Here is a 14,367-nt window from a genome sequence, read left to right as displayed (position 1 = left end):
TTTTGTTCTCTGCTCTCTCTTTGTCTTCCTCCATCATAATAGGTGCTCTGACTGACCAGCTGTATTCAGTCAGTTGATGTTGGAGGCGATTGGATCATTCTTTCTTGTTTGGGGGAAAGTAAGAGGAGGGAACCATTTTTGTTTTTAATCCTGATTTTGTTTTTTATGGTTGAACAGGGAGAGAGGGAAGAGTTATATATATATATTTATAGATTATCTTTCTCCAGGTAATTTAGAGATATTTCTGGATTAGATAGATTGTTTTGTTTGTTAATTTGGCCAGGCTCTTCCCTGAAGCTATCACACACATTCTTCTTTACTTTGTTTCCAGCTCCTCAACTCTAGATGGGTAGCTATGTAACACTACACCACCTCCTCATTGTGAATATCTAAATGAGCCTTTTTGATCCAGAAACATGAAATACAACATGCAATGCTGAAGTCATTTATTCATGTAGAAAGCAAAGATAAACAAAGATGGACAAAAGATAGGTACATTTTAAGAACCGTTTCATTCCTTTACTGAATGTGCACTGAAACTTTTTTATCTGAAGAATAAAAGGTGCAAAAGTAAAACGAAAACAATGAAAAAAGCACAATATTAGTATTGCTCAGAAAACAGTAGTTTGGTATTTTGCTTATAGGATCAGTGGACTGTGGTGTAACATCATCTCATTCCACTTAATCTGGCAATGAAAACAGAACAAAACATCATTAAGGGAACGTACACATAGTATAAATAGTACATATAGTACAAATGTCTACACATCATGTCTCTCTCCTTTTATCACTCACCTGAAAACACCTCAACCTCACACAGTGTGAGATATTCAGTGCGCCCAGGTACAAAAATGTTGACATATCGCCCCTTAATAGGATGAAACTTAAATGTTCGTGTCTCTCCAAGTGAGATGGGCCCAACAGTTGCAGCCCTGTGAAGAAACACAGTAACAGAGAAATAGAGAGGGGCGTATCAAAACAGCATGAAGCATATTAAAGCTTATGTCAAAGTATTTATTCAAAGTAATTTTATCGTATTTACTAATTTTCCAACCTTTTGTGCAAGTATTAAGAGAGAGACAATACTTACAGCTGATTATTGTTGCCATTATTTTCCAGGCTGTTGCCGATACGGATCTGAGCACCATTTATTCTCTCTGCACAACAATCTCCACGATTAGTGATGCTAACCCTGGTTATCCTGTAGACATCCAGCAAGTCAGCTCTCCACCAGGGGTCCCAGTCTGCTTTAGTATGACTGCATGACCCACTAGTGTAAATTGAATTCCTGTTGCCATCGACAGCATTTTTAGCAGCTGTTAAATGATCATATGTGGAAGACTGGACAGCTGTTCCTCCAAAAGCAAGATTTCCTTTTTAACATAAAATAATAAACAATAATGTTTCCTTTTTTTTACTTAAATGTGTTAAAGTATAATCCCAATATAATGGGCAAAATAATACTAAACTATGTAATCCAAATGATTATTACACAGCTTTCTGTCACGTCCTGAGACGTATTTTATTTGTGATTGTTCTATGTGCTTTATGGTGTGTTTTTCCCCTCATGTCTACTGCTACCATTCTCATGGAGGTGATTGGGTTGACCTGTTGCTGATTTTCTGCCCATTCACCTCAGCTCCACTGATTGGCTACAGCCTGGGGAAAGCCAGCATATAAAGCCAGCACTGCCTCACAGCAAGATAAGAGGAAGAGGGTTGCAGAGGGTAACATGACACATGGATTTTTTTCCTTCTTGCTACAGATAACTGTATTGTGTTCTGTTGCTGACAAGCGCTAACCATTGGTGGTACTGTGAATTTAGTTCAAAACTTATAGATTTTGTTCAAAATTTAGATTTTATTTTAATGAAACCCATAGGGATTTAATCACCCATTTTTGATAGAAATTGCTTTCCTTCTATATAGGGAAGTTTATTATTTTTAATGTGAAGGTAAGTTATGGTTAAAACGTCTCGGTTACAAAGGTAACCCTCGTTCCCTGAAGGAGGGAACGGAGACGTACGTCGGACAGACCGACGAATAGGAATCTCGCCAGAGAAGCCAATCTACTTCGAGTGTAACTAAACGAGCCAATGCACATTGGCATGCAATCATCTGCATCAGCTGCTCACCTCGCAGCGCGGGTATATAATGAGCAGCAGGTGCGTTGCATCTTCAGGTTTTCGCTGAGGAGCCGAACCAAGCAGGCGGCAGCACAGCAGGACAACAACTGTGGCGACGGGACGTACGTCTCCGTTCCCTCCTTCAGGGAACGAGGGTTACCTTTGTAACCGAGACGTTCCCATTCAGTCGGTCACGTTCGACGTACGTCGGACAGACCGACGAATAGGAATCCCTACCAAAGCGCCACAGGAGCTGCCCTCCTCCAGCGCTCTGTTGTAAGCCACCTGAACCCCCTTGCCTGCGGGCGGTGGGACAGGGCTAACACACAGAGAGGGTCGATCACTGTTGTTCCAAAACCCATTCAGTGAGACTATTGGATAACGCTGGGAAAGCGTAACCTTCGTTTGAAGGAACGCTGCGGAAGCCACATCCTTCCCCGAAGGAGTTATGTGGAGAAGTACATATGGACTAACCCTGTAGGGCTGTGCTACATATGGAAGAACTGGGGTGACTCCAACTCGATAGAGATGGGTTCTCCCAGAGGGAAAGACACAGGCTTCGTTTAAGAGCAGCCGTGGAAAAGCCATATGGGATCCCCGTAGGGTCACACATATGGAACCCAGCCTAAATCCGGTTCTCAAGGATACAACGGAGTATAGGCCTGGCGCCAGACGCTCCGCCACGTCGGCTGCCGAAGGGTAACCGGAGGACTCAACAGGGTCTGCCCGTAGGGACTCTCTGGAGAATAGAACGCGCATGTAGCGCAGCAAGCCGACACTAAGCCGGGGCCTCTCCGTGCCTCTGACCTGAGGCGAGAACACGGGAGGAGACCGGCTCGACACGAAGGCTATAGTATCTAGCGAACGTGTTAGGTGTCGCCCAGCCCGCAGCTCTACAAATGTCTGTTAGCGAGGCGCCACGAGCCAGCGCCCAGGAGGATGCCACACCTCTCGTGGAGTGAGCATGCAACCTGAGCGGGCAGGGCACGCCCTGAGCTTGGTAAGCCAGGGCGATGGCATCCACTATCCAGTGGGCCATCCTCTGCTTGGAGACAGCCTTTCCCTTCTGCTGGCCTCCGTAACAGACAAAGAGCTGGTCTGAGGTCCTGAAGCTTCGAGTTCTGTCTATGTACAGTCGCAAGGCGCGAACTGGACAGAGCAAAGCCAGGGCTGGGTCTGCCTCCTCCGAGGGCAGCGCTTGCAGGCTCACTACCTGGTCCCTGAAGGGAGTGGTAGGAACCTTGGGCACATAGCCAGGCCGGGGTCTTAGTACCACATGGCTATCACCCGGCCCGAACTGTAGGCACGATTCGTCGACCGAAAATGACTGCAGGTCCCCTACCCTCTTGACGGAGGCCAATGCCACCAGCAGCAAAGTCTTCATAGACAGAATCTTTAAGTCTGCTGACAGCAAAGGCTCAAAGGGAGCAATCTGAAGTGCTCTGAGCACCAGAGTAAGGTCCCAAGAGGGTATGGAGGGGGACGAGGAGGATTTAACCGTCTCGCCCCCTAAGGAACCTGACGACCAGGTCGTGCTGACCAACAGATTTGCCATCTATGTGGTCGTGGTAAGCGGAGATAGCAGCAGAATGGACTTTGAGGGTGGAGGGGGACAGCCTACGCTCCAACCCCTGCTGCAAGAAGGAAAGCATGACACCGATCGAGCATCTTCGGGGGTCTTCCCGGCGAGAAGAGCACCACTCGACGAACAGGTTCCACTTCGAGGCGTAAGCACGTCTCGTAGACAGTGCGCGAGCCGAAGTGATGGTGTTAAGTACCTCGGGGGGTAAGTCACCTAGAACCTCCGCGTCCCGTCCAGGGACCAGACATGGAGTTTCCAGAGGTCTGGACGCGGGTGCCAAAGAGTGCCCCGTCTCTGAGAAAGAAGGTCGTTCCTCAGAGGAATGGGCCAGGGAGGGGCTGTCGCGAGGAGTGAGAGTTCTGGGAACCAGGTCCGGTTGGGCCAGTAAGGCGCAATCAGCAAGACCTGCTCCTCGTCCTCCCTGACTTTGCACAGAGTCTGTGCAAGTAGGCTCACTGGGGGAAACGCATATTTGCGCAGGCCCCGGGGCCAGCTGTGTGCCAGTGCGTCTGTCCCGAGTGTTCCCCCGGTCAGAGAGTAAAACAACTGGCAGTGGGAGGTTTCTGGTGAGGCAAACAGGTCTACCTGAGCCTCTCCGAACTCTCTCCAGATCAGCTGAACCACCTGGGGGTGGAGTCGCCATTCTCCTGGCAGCGCAGCTCGTGATAGCTCGTCGGCCACACGGTTGAGCACACCGGGGACATGAATGGCGCGAAGCGACCTCAGAAACTTCCGACTCCACAGGAGGAGATGGCGGGCGAGTTGCGACATGCGACGGGAGCGTAGACCACCTTGATGGTTGATGTACGCAACGGTCGCAGTGTTGTCCGTACGGACCAGTACATGCTTGCCCCGTAGCAGGCCTTTGAGGCGGCTCAGAGCAAGGCGTACTGCCAGCAACTCGAGGCAGTTGATGTGCCAATGCAGATGGGGTCCCGTCCAAACCCCTGACACTGCATGCCCGTTGTACGTGGCACCCCAGCCGGTGGCAGAAGCATCTGTGAACACCACAGCATGCCGGGACACCTGTTCTAAGGGCACTCCTGCCCGAAGAAACAAGGGGTCCGACCACGGACTGAAGGTTCGGCGGCACTCCTGAGTGATTGACACCCGGAACGTGCCACGCTGCCACGCCCATCTCGGGACTCGGCCGTGAAGCCAGTGCTGAAGCGGTCTCATATGAAGCAGACCGAGCGGTGTTACAGCCGCAGCAGCCGCCATATGCCCCAGGAGCCTCTGAAAGAATTTCAGTGGGACCGCTGTCCTGCCGTTGAACGTATTCAGGCAGTTCAACACTGACCGAGCACGTTCCTCTGTGAGGCGTGCTATCTGCTCGACCGAATCCAACTCCATACCGAGAAAAGAGATCCTCTGCACCGGGGCGAGTTTGCTCTTTTCCCAGTTGACCTGAAGCCCCAACTGGCTGAGGTGTCTGAGCACCAAATCCCTGTGTTCGCACAACTGATCCCGGGACTGTGCTAAAATGAGCCAGTCGTCGAGATAGTTGAGAATGCGAACACCCTGTTCTCTCATGGGAACAAGGGCTCCCTCCACGACCTTCGTGAAGACGCGGGGAGACAGGGCCAGCCCGAAGGGTAGGACTCTGTACTGATATGCCCGACCTTCGAACGCGAACCGCAGGAAAGGCCTGTGTCACGGAAGGATCGAGACATGAAAGTACGCGTCCTTCAGGTCGATCGCTGCAAACCAATCCCGGGGACGGACGCATTCGAAAATGCGTTTCTGCGTGAGCATCTTGAACGGTAGCTTGTGAAGGCTCCGATTCAAGACGCGCAGATCCAGGATCGGTCGTAACCCGCCGCTTTTCTTGGGTACAATGAAGTAGGGACTGTAGAACCCTGACCTCATATCGGCTGGAGGGACCGGCTGTATCGCATCCTTCGCCAGTAGGACTGCGATCTCCGCACGCAAGACAGGGGCATCGACATCTTTCACTACAGTGAAGTGGACACCCCTGAACCTGGGGGGACGCCGGGCGAACTGAATCGCATAGCCGAGCCTGATGGTCCGAATGAGCCAGCGGGACGGACTGGTGAGCGCTAACCAGGCCCCCAGAGACCGTACCAGCGGGACCAGAGGAACCACAGGCGCACCCGCAGCGGGGCAGCGAGGTGGAACGCAGGGACGCGGCCCGGGGGCTCTCTCTGCGAGGCGGCCCGACGCGGCGTCACAGTGTGCTGTGCAACACTTACCTGCTTCCACGGGTGGACAGAGGGAGCAGTCGAGGCTTTGACTGCCTGCTGCTCGCTGCTGTCCGCTGGCGAGAGAAGAGGGGATGAGAGTGGTGAGGTTCTTGCCCTCCCACTGCTCTCCGAGCCCTCTTCGGACCCGGAGATAGAGGAAACTGCTCTTTTATTGAGAATTTGGGTACCGCTGGCTGTTGGGCCAGCGGCGGAACAAAAACAAAAGGAAACAAAAGATTTTCCACCCGGCCCTCCTCCGGGGGAAGGAGCGGTGCGGTCACCACCTCCTGTAGAGCAGTCCTCTCCATCTCCGGGTCGCCCGTCCTAGGGCCGCTTGGACTTGGCCTTGCCACCCTTCTTCTTGGGGGGTGGCGGGACGGGCTGGGCGCCCCGACCGCGACCGGCTCCACGGCGCCGCTTAGCCGGAGGCTGCTGCTGCTGGGGCGCGGGAGCGGGGGCGGCCGCAGGGGGGCGCCCTCGGCGACGAGCAGTCTGAGGTGCTGCGGGCGGTGGTGGAGCAGCAGCTGACCGCCTCGGCAGGATATGACTGATGGCCTCAGACTGCTTTTGTACAGTCGAGAACTGTTGGGCAAAGTTCTCGACCGCGTCGCCGAAGAGGCCGGTCTGGGACACGGGGGAATTAAGAAACCTGACCTTGTCGGTATCCCTCATGTCCGCGAGACACAGCCAGAGATGGCGCTCCTGGACCACAAGTGTGGACATCGCACGACCCACTGACCGCGCCGTAACCTTCGTCGCACGAAGCGCGAGGTCCGTCGCGGCACAAAGTTCCTGAAGAACTTGTGGGTCATGACTACCCTCGTGCAGATCCCTCAGTGCCTTGGCCTGATGGACCTGCAACAACGCCATAGCGTGTAGGGCAGAGGCAGCTTCCCCACAGGCCTGGTAAGCCTTGCCGGTAAGATCCGACGAGTGCTTACAGGCCCGGGAAGGGAGAGACGGCTCCCCCCGCCAGGTGGAGTTAGGGCACAGTTGCATAGCAACGGCCCGTTCCACAGGGGGTATGCGCGTATAACCCTTCGCTGCCCCGCCGTCAAGGGTGGTGAGGGAGGAGGACCCACCGACACGGTTTCGGGCAGTAAAAGGTGCCGTCCACGTGCCAGTGAGCTCTTCATGCACCTCCGGGAAGAAAGGCACTGGGGTGGGGGCTGAGAACCAGCCCTTGCCACCCCGAGATACCAATCGTCCAACCTCGAGGGCTCGGGACACGGTGGAGGATTCCACACGAGCCCGACCCTGTTGGCGGCCCGGGAAAGCATAGCCATCATTTCCGGGTCTGAATCGGGCACAGTTGTCACTCCCGAGGGAGGCAGCTGCGCCGAATCGTCATCCGCGGAAGTATCAGGCTCACCCTCCGATGCAGCGATCGACATCCGGTCATCCTGGGGAGCTCCGAAGGATACGGATGGTACACACCTCTGGGGTGGTCCACCACGCTCCCCCGGCAGCTCTACTGGCTGCGGAGTGCAGGAGGGATGAGGGTTCCTAGGGGGTTGGTTCCCCGAAGGAAGCGCGCTCACCGTGATCCTCAGGTCACCAGTGCCGCTGCCCGAAGCAACCCTCTGAGGAGGATTGGAACGAGGCAACGGCACCGGGACTCCGCCCCTTTGCAGGAACTGGAGTCTAGACCGCAACTCCGCGACGGTCATCATCCCACAATGGGTACATGACTCGTCCACAAACGCCGCCTCAGCGTGCCTTAAGCCCAAGCACGTGATACAGCGTTGGTGACCATCCCGGGGCGCCAGGTAACGACCGCATCCAGCAGCACACAAGTAGAACGACATCTTTAAAAAGACGCGAACTACTCGTGTAAGCTCTTTCAAGGACTGACTCTTTTAGGTGCTGAAGCACGCAGGGGAATAGCCGCTGCAGCACAGACAGGGAATGTGCAGCCTGTCGTGTGCACTCTCTTTGCAGACGCTGCTCTTACCAGCTGTGAGAACAGCTTTTTAGCGCTCTTAAAGCGCACCGTCACCAGCCGTGAAAACGGCCTTCACGCTGATACACAGCTTAATTTGCTCAAATAAAAAAGGCAAAACACAAAGCAAAGAAGAAAAAATCGGCCCCGCTGCTGTGCTGTTCCTCCTGCACCGGACGAGAAGAGCAGTCAGAGAGAGAGCTGGCTCGTTGAAGTCCGTTCTTCAAACACTCGCTCGTAGAAACCACCGTGTTTGCAGTAGTTCGGCTCCGAAGCGAAAAGCTGAAGATGCAACGCACCTGCTGCTCATTATATACCCGCGCTGCGAGGTGAGCAGCTGATGCAGATGATTGCATGCCAATGTGCATTGGCTCGTTTAGTTACACTCGAAGTAGATTGGCTTCTCTGGCGAGATTCCTATTCGTCGGTCTGTCCGACGTACGTCGAACGTGACCGACTGAATGGGAACTAAGATTTTTGTTTGTTGTGTTGACCTTTGCCAACCCCTAAAAGAGGGTTAGCACGTATACAGTAAAACCTCCAGAGTTAAATCAACTCTGCTCGGAGTACATATGGTCCCTCTCTAAATAGTGTAACACTGAAGCAGAGTTAAAGTTAATGATATAATTAAACAATTAATAAGGCTGTGACTGACGTCAGTTGTAGTTCTTGTGTTTCTCTTTTCTGCAGTGATTCTGCTTGTTAACAGCAGGTGTTCATCACTAATGCTCAATCATCACTTAATTGTTTAATTATCTCATTAACTTTAACTCTGCTTCAGTGTTATTTTAACACTATTTAGAGAAGAACCATATGTACTCTGAGCAGAGTTGATTTAACTCTGGAGATTTTGCTGTTTAACACTGCACATTGTCCCTTAAGGGTTACCAAATGTTCTGTAAGAATATAGTCATTAAAAATATTATATTATGTGTTACTGACAAAATTCAAAGAGATGAAGAACACTCACTTGGAACACAAATGTACAATGGTTTATCCTTTTCTGTCACAATGTCTGTAATAATAACAGTTATACACACATTAATAAGTACATAAATTCCATTACAGAGTCTGCTTCTCTTTCTGTCCCTTACCTGCAAATACCTCGACTTCACACAGTGTGAGATATTCATTGCGCTCAGGTATGAAAATGTTGACATATCGTCCCTTAATAGGATTAAACTCAAATGTTTTTGTCTCTCCAAGTGGGATGGACACAACAGTCGCAGCCCTGTAAAGAAACACAGAAATAGAGAGGACAGGACTGACAGGACTGTCAGAGGAAAACCATGACAGAGAGAGACGATACTTACAGCTGATTATTGTTGCCATTATTTTGCAGGCTGTTGCCGATACGGATCTGAGCACCATTTATTCTCTCTGCACAACAATCTCTACGATTAGTGATGCTAACTCTGGTTATCTTGTAGACATTCAGCAAGTCAACTCTCCACCAGGGGTTACTGTCCCCCTTAGTATGACTGCATGACCCATGATGGTAATCTGAATTTCTGTTGCCATCGACAGCATTTTGAGCAGCTGTTAAATGATCGTATGTGGAAGACTGGACAGCTGTGGCTCCAAGAGCAAGATTCACTGTTTAACATAAAATAACAAACAATAACCTTATCTTTTTTTTTTTTTTACTTTCATGTGCATAAACATATTCTATCATGGAGTGTTCATAAATAAATAAATCAAAAGTTTTCAATTACCATATTTCAGCCTATAATGTTAATCCATTAATCTGATTTATATGTAATGATACACAATAGTTACAGATTTTTAAATCCTGTAATTTTTTAATTGTATTATTTTAAACGTACCTTTGGAATCAGCGACGCACAGTCCAGTAAGTGTTAGAAACACAATCACTCGGATGGCCATCCTGAAATAAGACACAACAACACATCACCTCATCTCAGCATATGAAGGAATAATTTTTTTATTTCAATGCATACATTTTAATTGCCATCAAAGTTTGGCACTTATTCTTTTTTTTTAAAGACATGAAAATTGTTCATCATTGTGCAACAAAATTTGCCAAGGCAAATTACACTGCTTGACTCATTCGTAAAAAAAGAGTGAAAGGTTTTTTTGATAATTTGAGCTTATTGTGACTTCTCTGAATGTTGGATAAAGCAGGTATTACACGTGTGTAGGAACTGAGAGCTAATCAGACATAAATAACTCCTTCAAACTGTGAAAAAGAGCCAAATTCCAAATCAACACTCAGGACCCTAAATCAGAAGGTCTTGGAGTCAGCCAGTCCAGCTAAGCAGATTGTTGTTTGATCCCAAAGACAGAAATTACAAGTTGTTGTTTTTTGTTTGCTTGTTTGTTTTTTTAAACAAACATTTGAGTGACCTCTTAAACGCAGGACCAAAACTCCTCTTCAAGAAACACAGAGACTACCTTTACATATCAAAATGCATCAGATCATTCCAAAACAATGCTAGACAGACTTATAATCAAACATTGTCCTACTGCATAATTCTATATAGGTGTTTTTTGTTTAATATGTGCATGAATGATTTCTCATTTCTTCAGTTACTGTATGAAGATGTCATGTAGATCTGGCCAGTACTCTAATAAAACATGTGAAGTTTGTGGCAGATCGGACATTGGATACAGAGTTACAACAACAAATACGATGTTGATCTGATTAAAGCTCTAGGAGGAGTTTGGTAAAGTACAACTGTCAGGTTTGGAGGTGGTGAAAGGAGCGAGGACTCAATTTGCAGGGAAGAGGGCTTTTTATGATTAAAAAAAATAAAACAAAAACACAACAAAAACTACCCCGTGGGGGAAAACAGACTTAACAAAAAAACAAGACATGACTTGACTTGGCTTGGCTTGGCTTGGCTTAACTTAACTTGACTTGACGAAAACACCAGGGAAAATATGACAACGAACCAGCACAGGACTGCAAACACAAGGAGAATAAATAGGAGAGCAAACAAGGCAGGTAACGAGGGAGGACAGGTGGGGCAAATCAACCAATAATGAGGTAACAAGGTGGGCGGGGTCAAGACAATAGACATGAGAGCACATGGCACAAAGAAACACGTGACAAGCCATGTGCTCACACCAAACAAAACAAAGACACAAGCACATGGCCAATGAAGACAAAAATCACAAGCCATGTGCTTACACAAGACGAGACAGGAACACGTGACAATGAAAACTCATAAGCCACGTGTTCACACAAAACAAGACAACGTGAGAGCACGCAGCCCGTGAAACACAGACTGCGTGCTACACAACACAAGACAAAAACATGAAAGCACGCGGCAGGTGGAAATAACCGCGTGCTACACAAAACATGAGACAAGAGCTCACGGCAAGTGAAAGTACACACAAACCGTGCGCTCACAATAAAGACAGGACTGGGAGCGCGAGTGTCCGAATCCCGACACGAAACCGAAACCAAACTAGACACGAGTGCCGGGATCCGAACGCCACGCTCCCAACATGAAACAAGGCACGCAGACAAGAGAGCGCACAGCCCCGAGAACACTCGAGACCGTACGCTCACACAAAAACACGACAAGAACGGGAGTGTCAGAGCTCTGTCACAAAACCAAGAAATAAACAAGACTGAAGTGACATAACCCTGACAACAACATCTGGAAATGGCAAAAACTGACGAAATTTTGCAGAGAAAACTTAAAATCTCTCACTTCCTGTTGGTTTTACAGATTTTGAACACCGGGGCTTTTTTGTAGGTATTAGGCTGTTACATGTGTCTACCAAATTTCATAACATGACATAAAACAGTACATAAAACTTACTAATTTAAATTTTGTAGGTGGTGCTATTGAGCCATTTTGCCACATCTAATTCTGAAACCCATATCAGAAGTACATTTTCACCACGTCCAATGCATGTGCAAAGATTCTTGAGTTTTTGAGCATGTTTAGGCCCTCAAAAATGTGATTCATTTCATAGGAAAAAAAATAAAAAATAAATGGCCGAGCAATTACAATAGAGTCCTCACACCATTGGTGCTCGGGCCTTAAACAGTCAATTTAGTGATATAATATAACTGAGTGGAATTCACTCCATTCGATAGACTGAACAATTACCACCTAATGAAGCACACTGTGCAATAAGTAACTGTGATGTTTTTAATGAAATTGAATCTAGCTGCTCTTAATTATCAACAAACTCACTTGGTTTATTTATTTTTGAAGTATGAACGTGACATTTACTCTGATATAATGGTTTTGTGAAAGGAAACATAAGTAGCACAACTATTGTAGTCTTTTTAACAAACAGCTGTATTACATGTGTGATTGGTTTAGAATTTTGTGCCAAGAGTTTTGCAAATGTATCACTAGTGAAAGTGATACTAAATTTATTTAAAAACTGTATTCAATAAATTACATTTTTATTTTCAATTCCAATTGTAACATTACCCTGGTGTAGAGAGTGCATAAACATTCAACTCACCTGGAATTCATCAATGTATCAACCTCACAGAAGACCTTCACAATTCAGCAGTTATCTGACTAAACAAAATAATACATTTTTATATAATAAATAAATTGAATTAATATTTTTTTATAAACAATTGCTAGATGTCTTATTTATTCAATATATTATTCATATGAGGAATATTATGCATTCAAAACATTTCAAACCAAAAATAGGCTAATAAACATAGATATGAATATTAATACACACCAGCAGTCTGTGAAGAGGGTCTAGTTGAATAATATTGAGCTCAGAAATGATGCTCTATTTATTGTTGAATTAAGTCCCTCCCAACCAAATGAGTCTGATCTGATATCTGATTAAATGAACCTATTACAAAAGAGTCCCTTTTTTAAGCCTTTATTCTGATGAAACAAATACAAAGTTTTGTTATGAAACTCTAGATGGCACAGGCTGATAGGTTCTTTAAGGTGTGGGGTATCACACACAGTTTATGCCAATCTCATGTTAATCTTGAGTACCTATAGAGTAGTAGTGCATCCTTCATATCTCCAAAAAGTCTTTCATTTTATCATATTTTATATTACATTAATTATATAACATGCCCATCTGAATACCTCTTAAGCAAACTAACCCTGGAACATAGCTTGCTATGGCTACTTACATATCCTAAAGGTTACCTCCGTTTTTGAAACCAAAAGTTAAGGTTATCTGCTTACTTACTCTTAAACATACCCAGGTATGTCACAAACTGCTTTCTGGAATATCCCCCTGATGTTTGAATAAGTACAGCATTTTCTTTACTCAAGAAACACTGTCTATAAAGGCTAACAATTTTTTGTACTTGTAATTGAAGAGTGGAGAATTCTTAATTTGGTATTTTTTTTCTTTTAGTTGTAGTCAGTATACTGTTCTATTTCATCCCAGTCAATACGCCACCATATTGGTTTGTCTCGCTAGAGGGAGAGCTGTCAGGAGATCGTATATGAAATGAATGTGCTGCACCTCCTGTAACCGTCCTCTAAAAATACAGGAGCTTTAGTGAGTTTAAAAGGGATCAGATCCTCTGCTAACTGCTTGAGTTTTAGTTGATAAATTAATTTTGACTCGTTCAAAGATATCTGTATATATTGTTTTTGATATTGATATTTACCTGTTTCAATGTTATGTTATTTGCTTGCTTTTAAGTTAAGGCCATATATGCTTGAATTATAATAATGATAATAATTTGTATTTATATATCTAGTGCCTTTCCAACACCAAAGGTCACTTTACAAATGTAGGTTTAAGGAACAATGAATGCATGAATGATTATGAAATTAAGTAAGTGCAATACTTCCTTTGTTTGTTATAAGATAAGATGACTAAGCAACAGTTGCGAAAGTTAGTTTCTTGAGTTTGATACTTTTGTAACCAACAACAAAGATTAACAAGTGGGTACACGGGGTAAAGAGAGCATGCTGCAACCTCAAGTGGCGGTAAGCCAGATAAACAACAGAGGAAGAACATCCGGTGGATTAATCATGAGTTACAAAGACTGATACTGCTGTATGCACGCTGTCATGCATGCTCAGCTCCCAAACAAACCACGCACAAATCGTGTGTATCCTCGATATAGCAAGGGCAAGATGATTTAAATGCCTTTTTGCTCGCCATTGTGTCTTTTGCTTTGGAACTTGAACAAACAACACTAAATAAGACAGACAATTCACACAGAGAGCTTGCTAAAACACAGAAGCTACACTCTAAAAAAATGCTGGGTTAACAACAACCCAAATTGAGTTGAAAATGGACAAACCCAGATTTTGGGTTGTTTAAACTCAACTATTGTTTAATATTGCTTGCTTAAAATGAACCCAAAGTATGTTGGAAATTAATATTTATTAATGTGTTTAACAAATTAACATACATTACTAAGTTTAATGAAAAATAATTAAACAAAAAACATGAATTAAATTGCTTATTAATAAATATCCACCTTTTGATTATTATTGATGCCTCTGGTAATTGTGTGTCTGATTTTTAATTTCCAACCTTTTTGAGTTCATGTTAAGCCAAACATATAATAATTTTA

The 14,367-nt window shown here is 46.1% G+C and overlaps 1 protein-coding gene across 2 annotated transcripts; it reads right to left on the bottom strand.

Annotated features, from left to right (window-relative positions):
* Window positions 1–437: 437 nt before the first annotated feature.
* On the bottom strand, window positions 438–12,577 carry LOC137001983 (uncharacterized). Of its 2 annotated transcripts, none has more exons than XM_067361379.1 (9): window positions 12,543–12,577; window positions 12,309–12,367; window positions 9,680–9,741; window positions 9,167–9,449; window positions 8,948–9,084; window positions 8,824–8,868; window positions 1,091–1,373; window positions 796–932; window positions 438–686 (listed from the first exon to the last, which is right to left on the bottom strand). In XM_067361379.1, the coding sequence occupies exons 2-9, from the start codon at window positions 12,317–12,319 to the stop codon at window positions 682–684; spliced, it is 963 nt and encodes a 320-aa protein (XP_067217480.1). In that variant the 5' UTR covers window positions 12,320–12,367; window positions 12,543–12,577; the 3' UTR covers window positions 438–681. The 2 variants fall into 2 exon arrangements, with proteins under 2 accessions (XP_067217480.1, XP_067217481.1); XM_067361380.1 differs by having other exon boundaries at window positions 12,309–12,363; window positions 12,543–12,559.
* Window positions 12,578–14,367: the final 1,790 nt, after the last annotated feature.

Source organism: Chanodichthys erythropterus, chromosome 15, assembly GCF_024489055.1.
Source record: "Chanodichthys erythropterus isolate Z2021 chromosome 15, ASM2448905v1, whole genome shotgun sequence".
In the NCBI taxonomy this organism is placed as follows: Eukaryota; Metazoa; Chordata; class Actinopteri; order Cypriniformes; family Xenocyprididae; genus Chanodichthys; species Chanodichthys erythropterus.
This window is presented reverse-complemented; position numbering and strand designations above follow the sequence as displayed.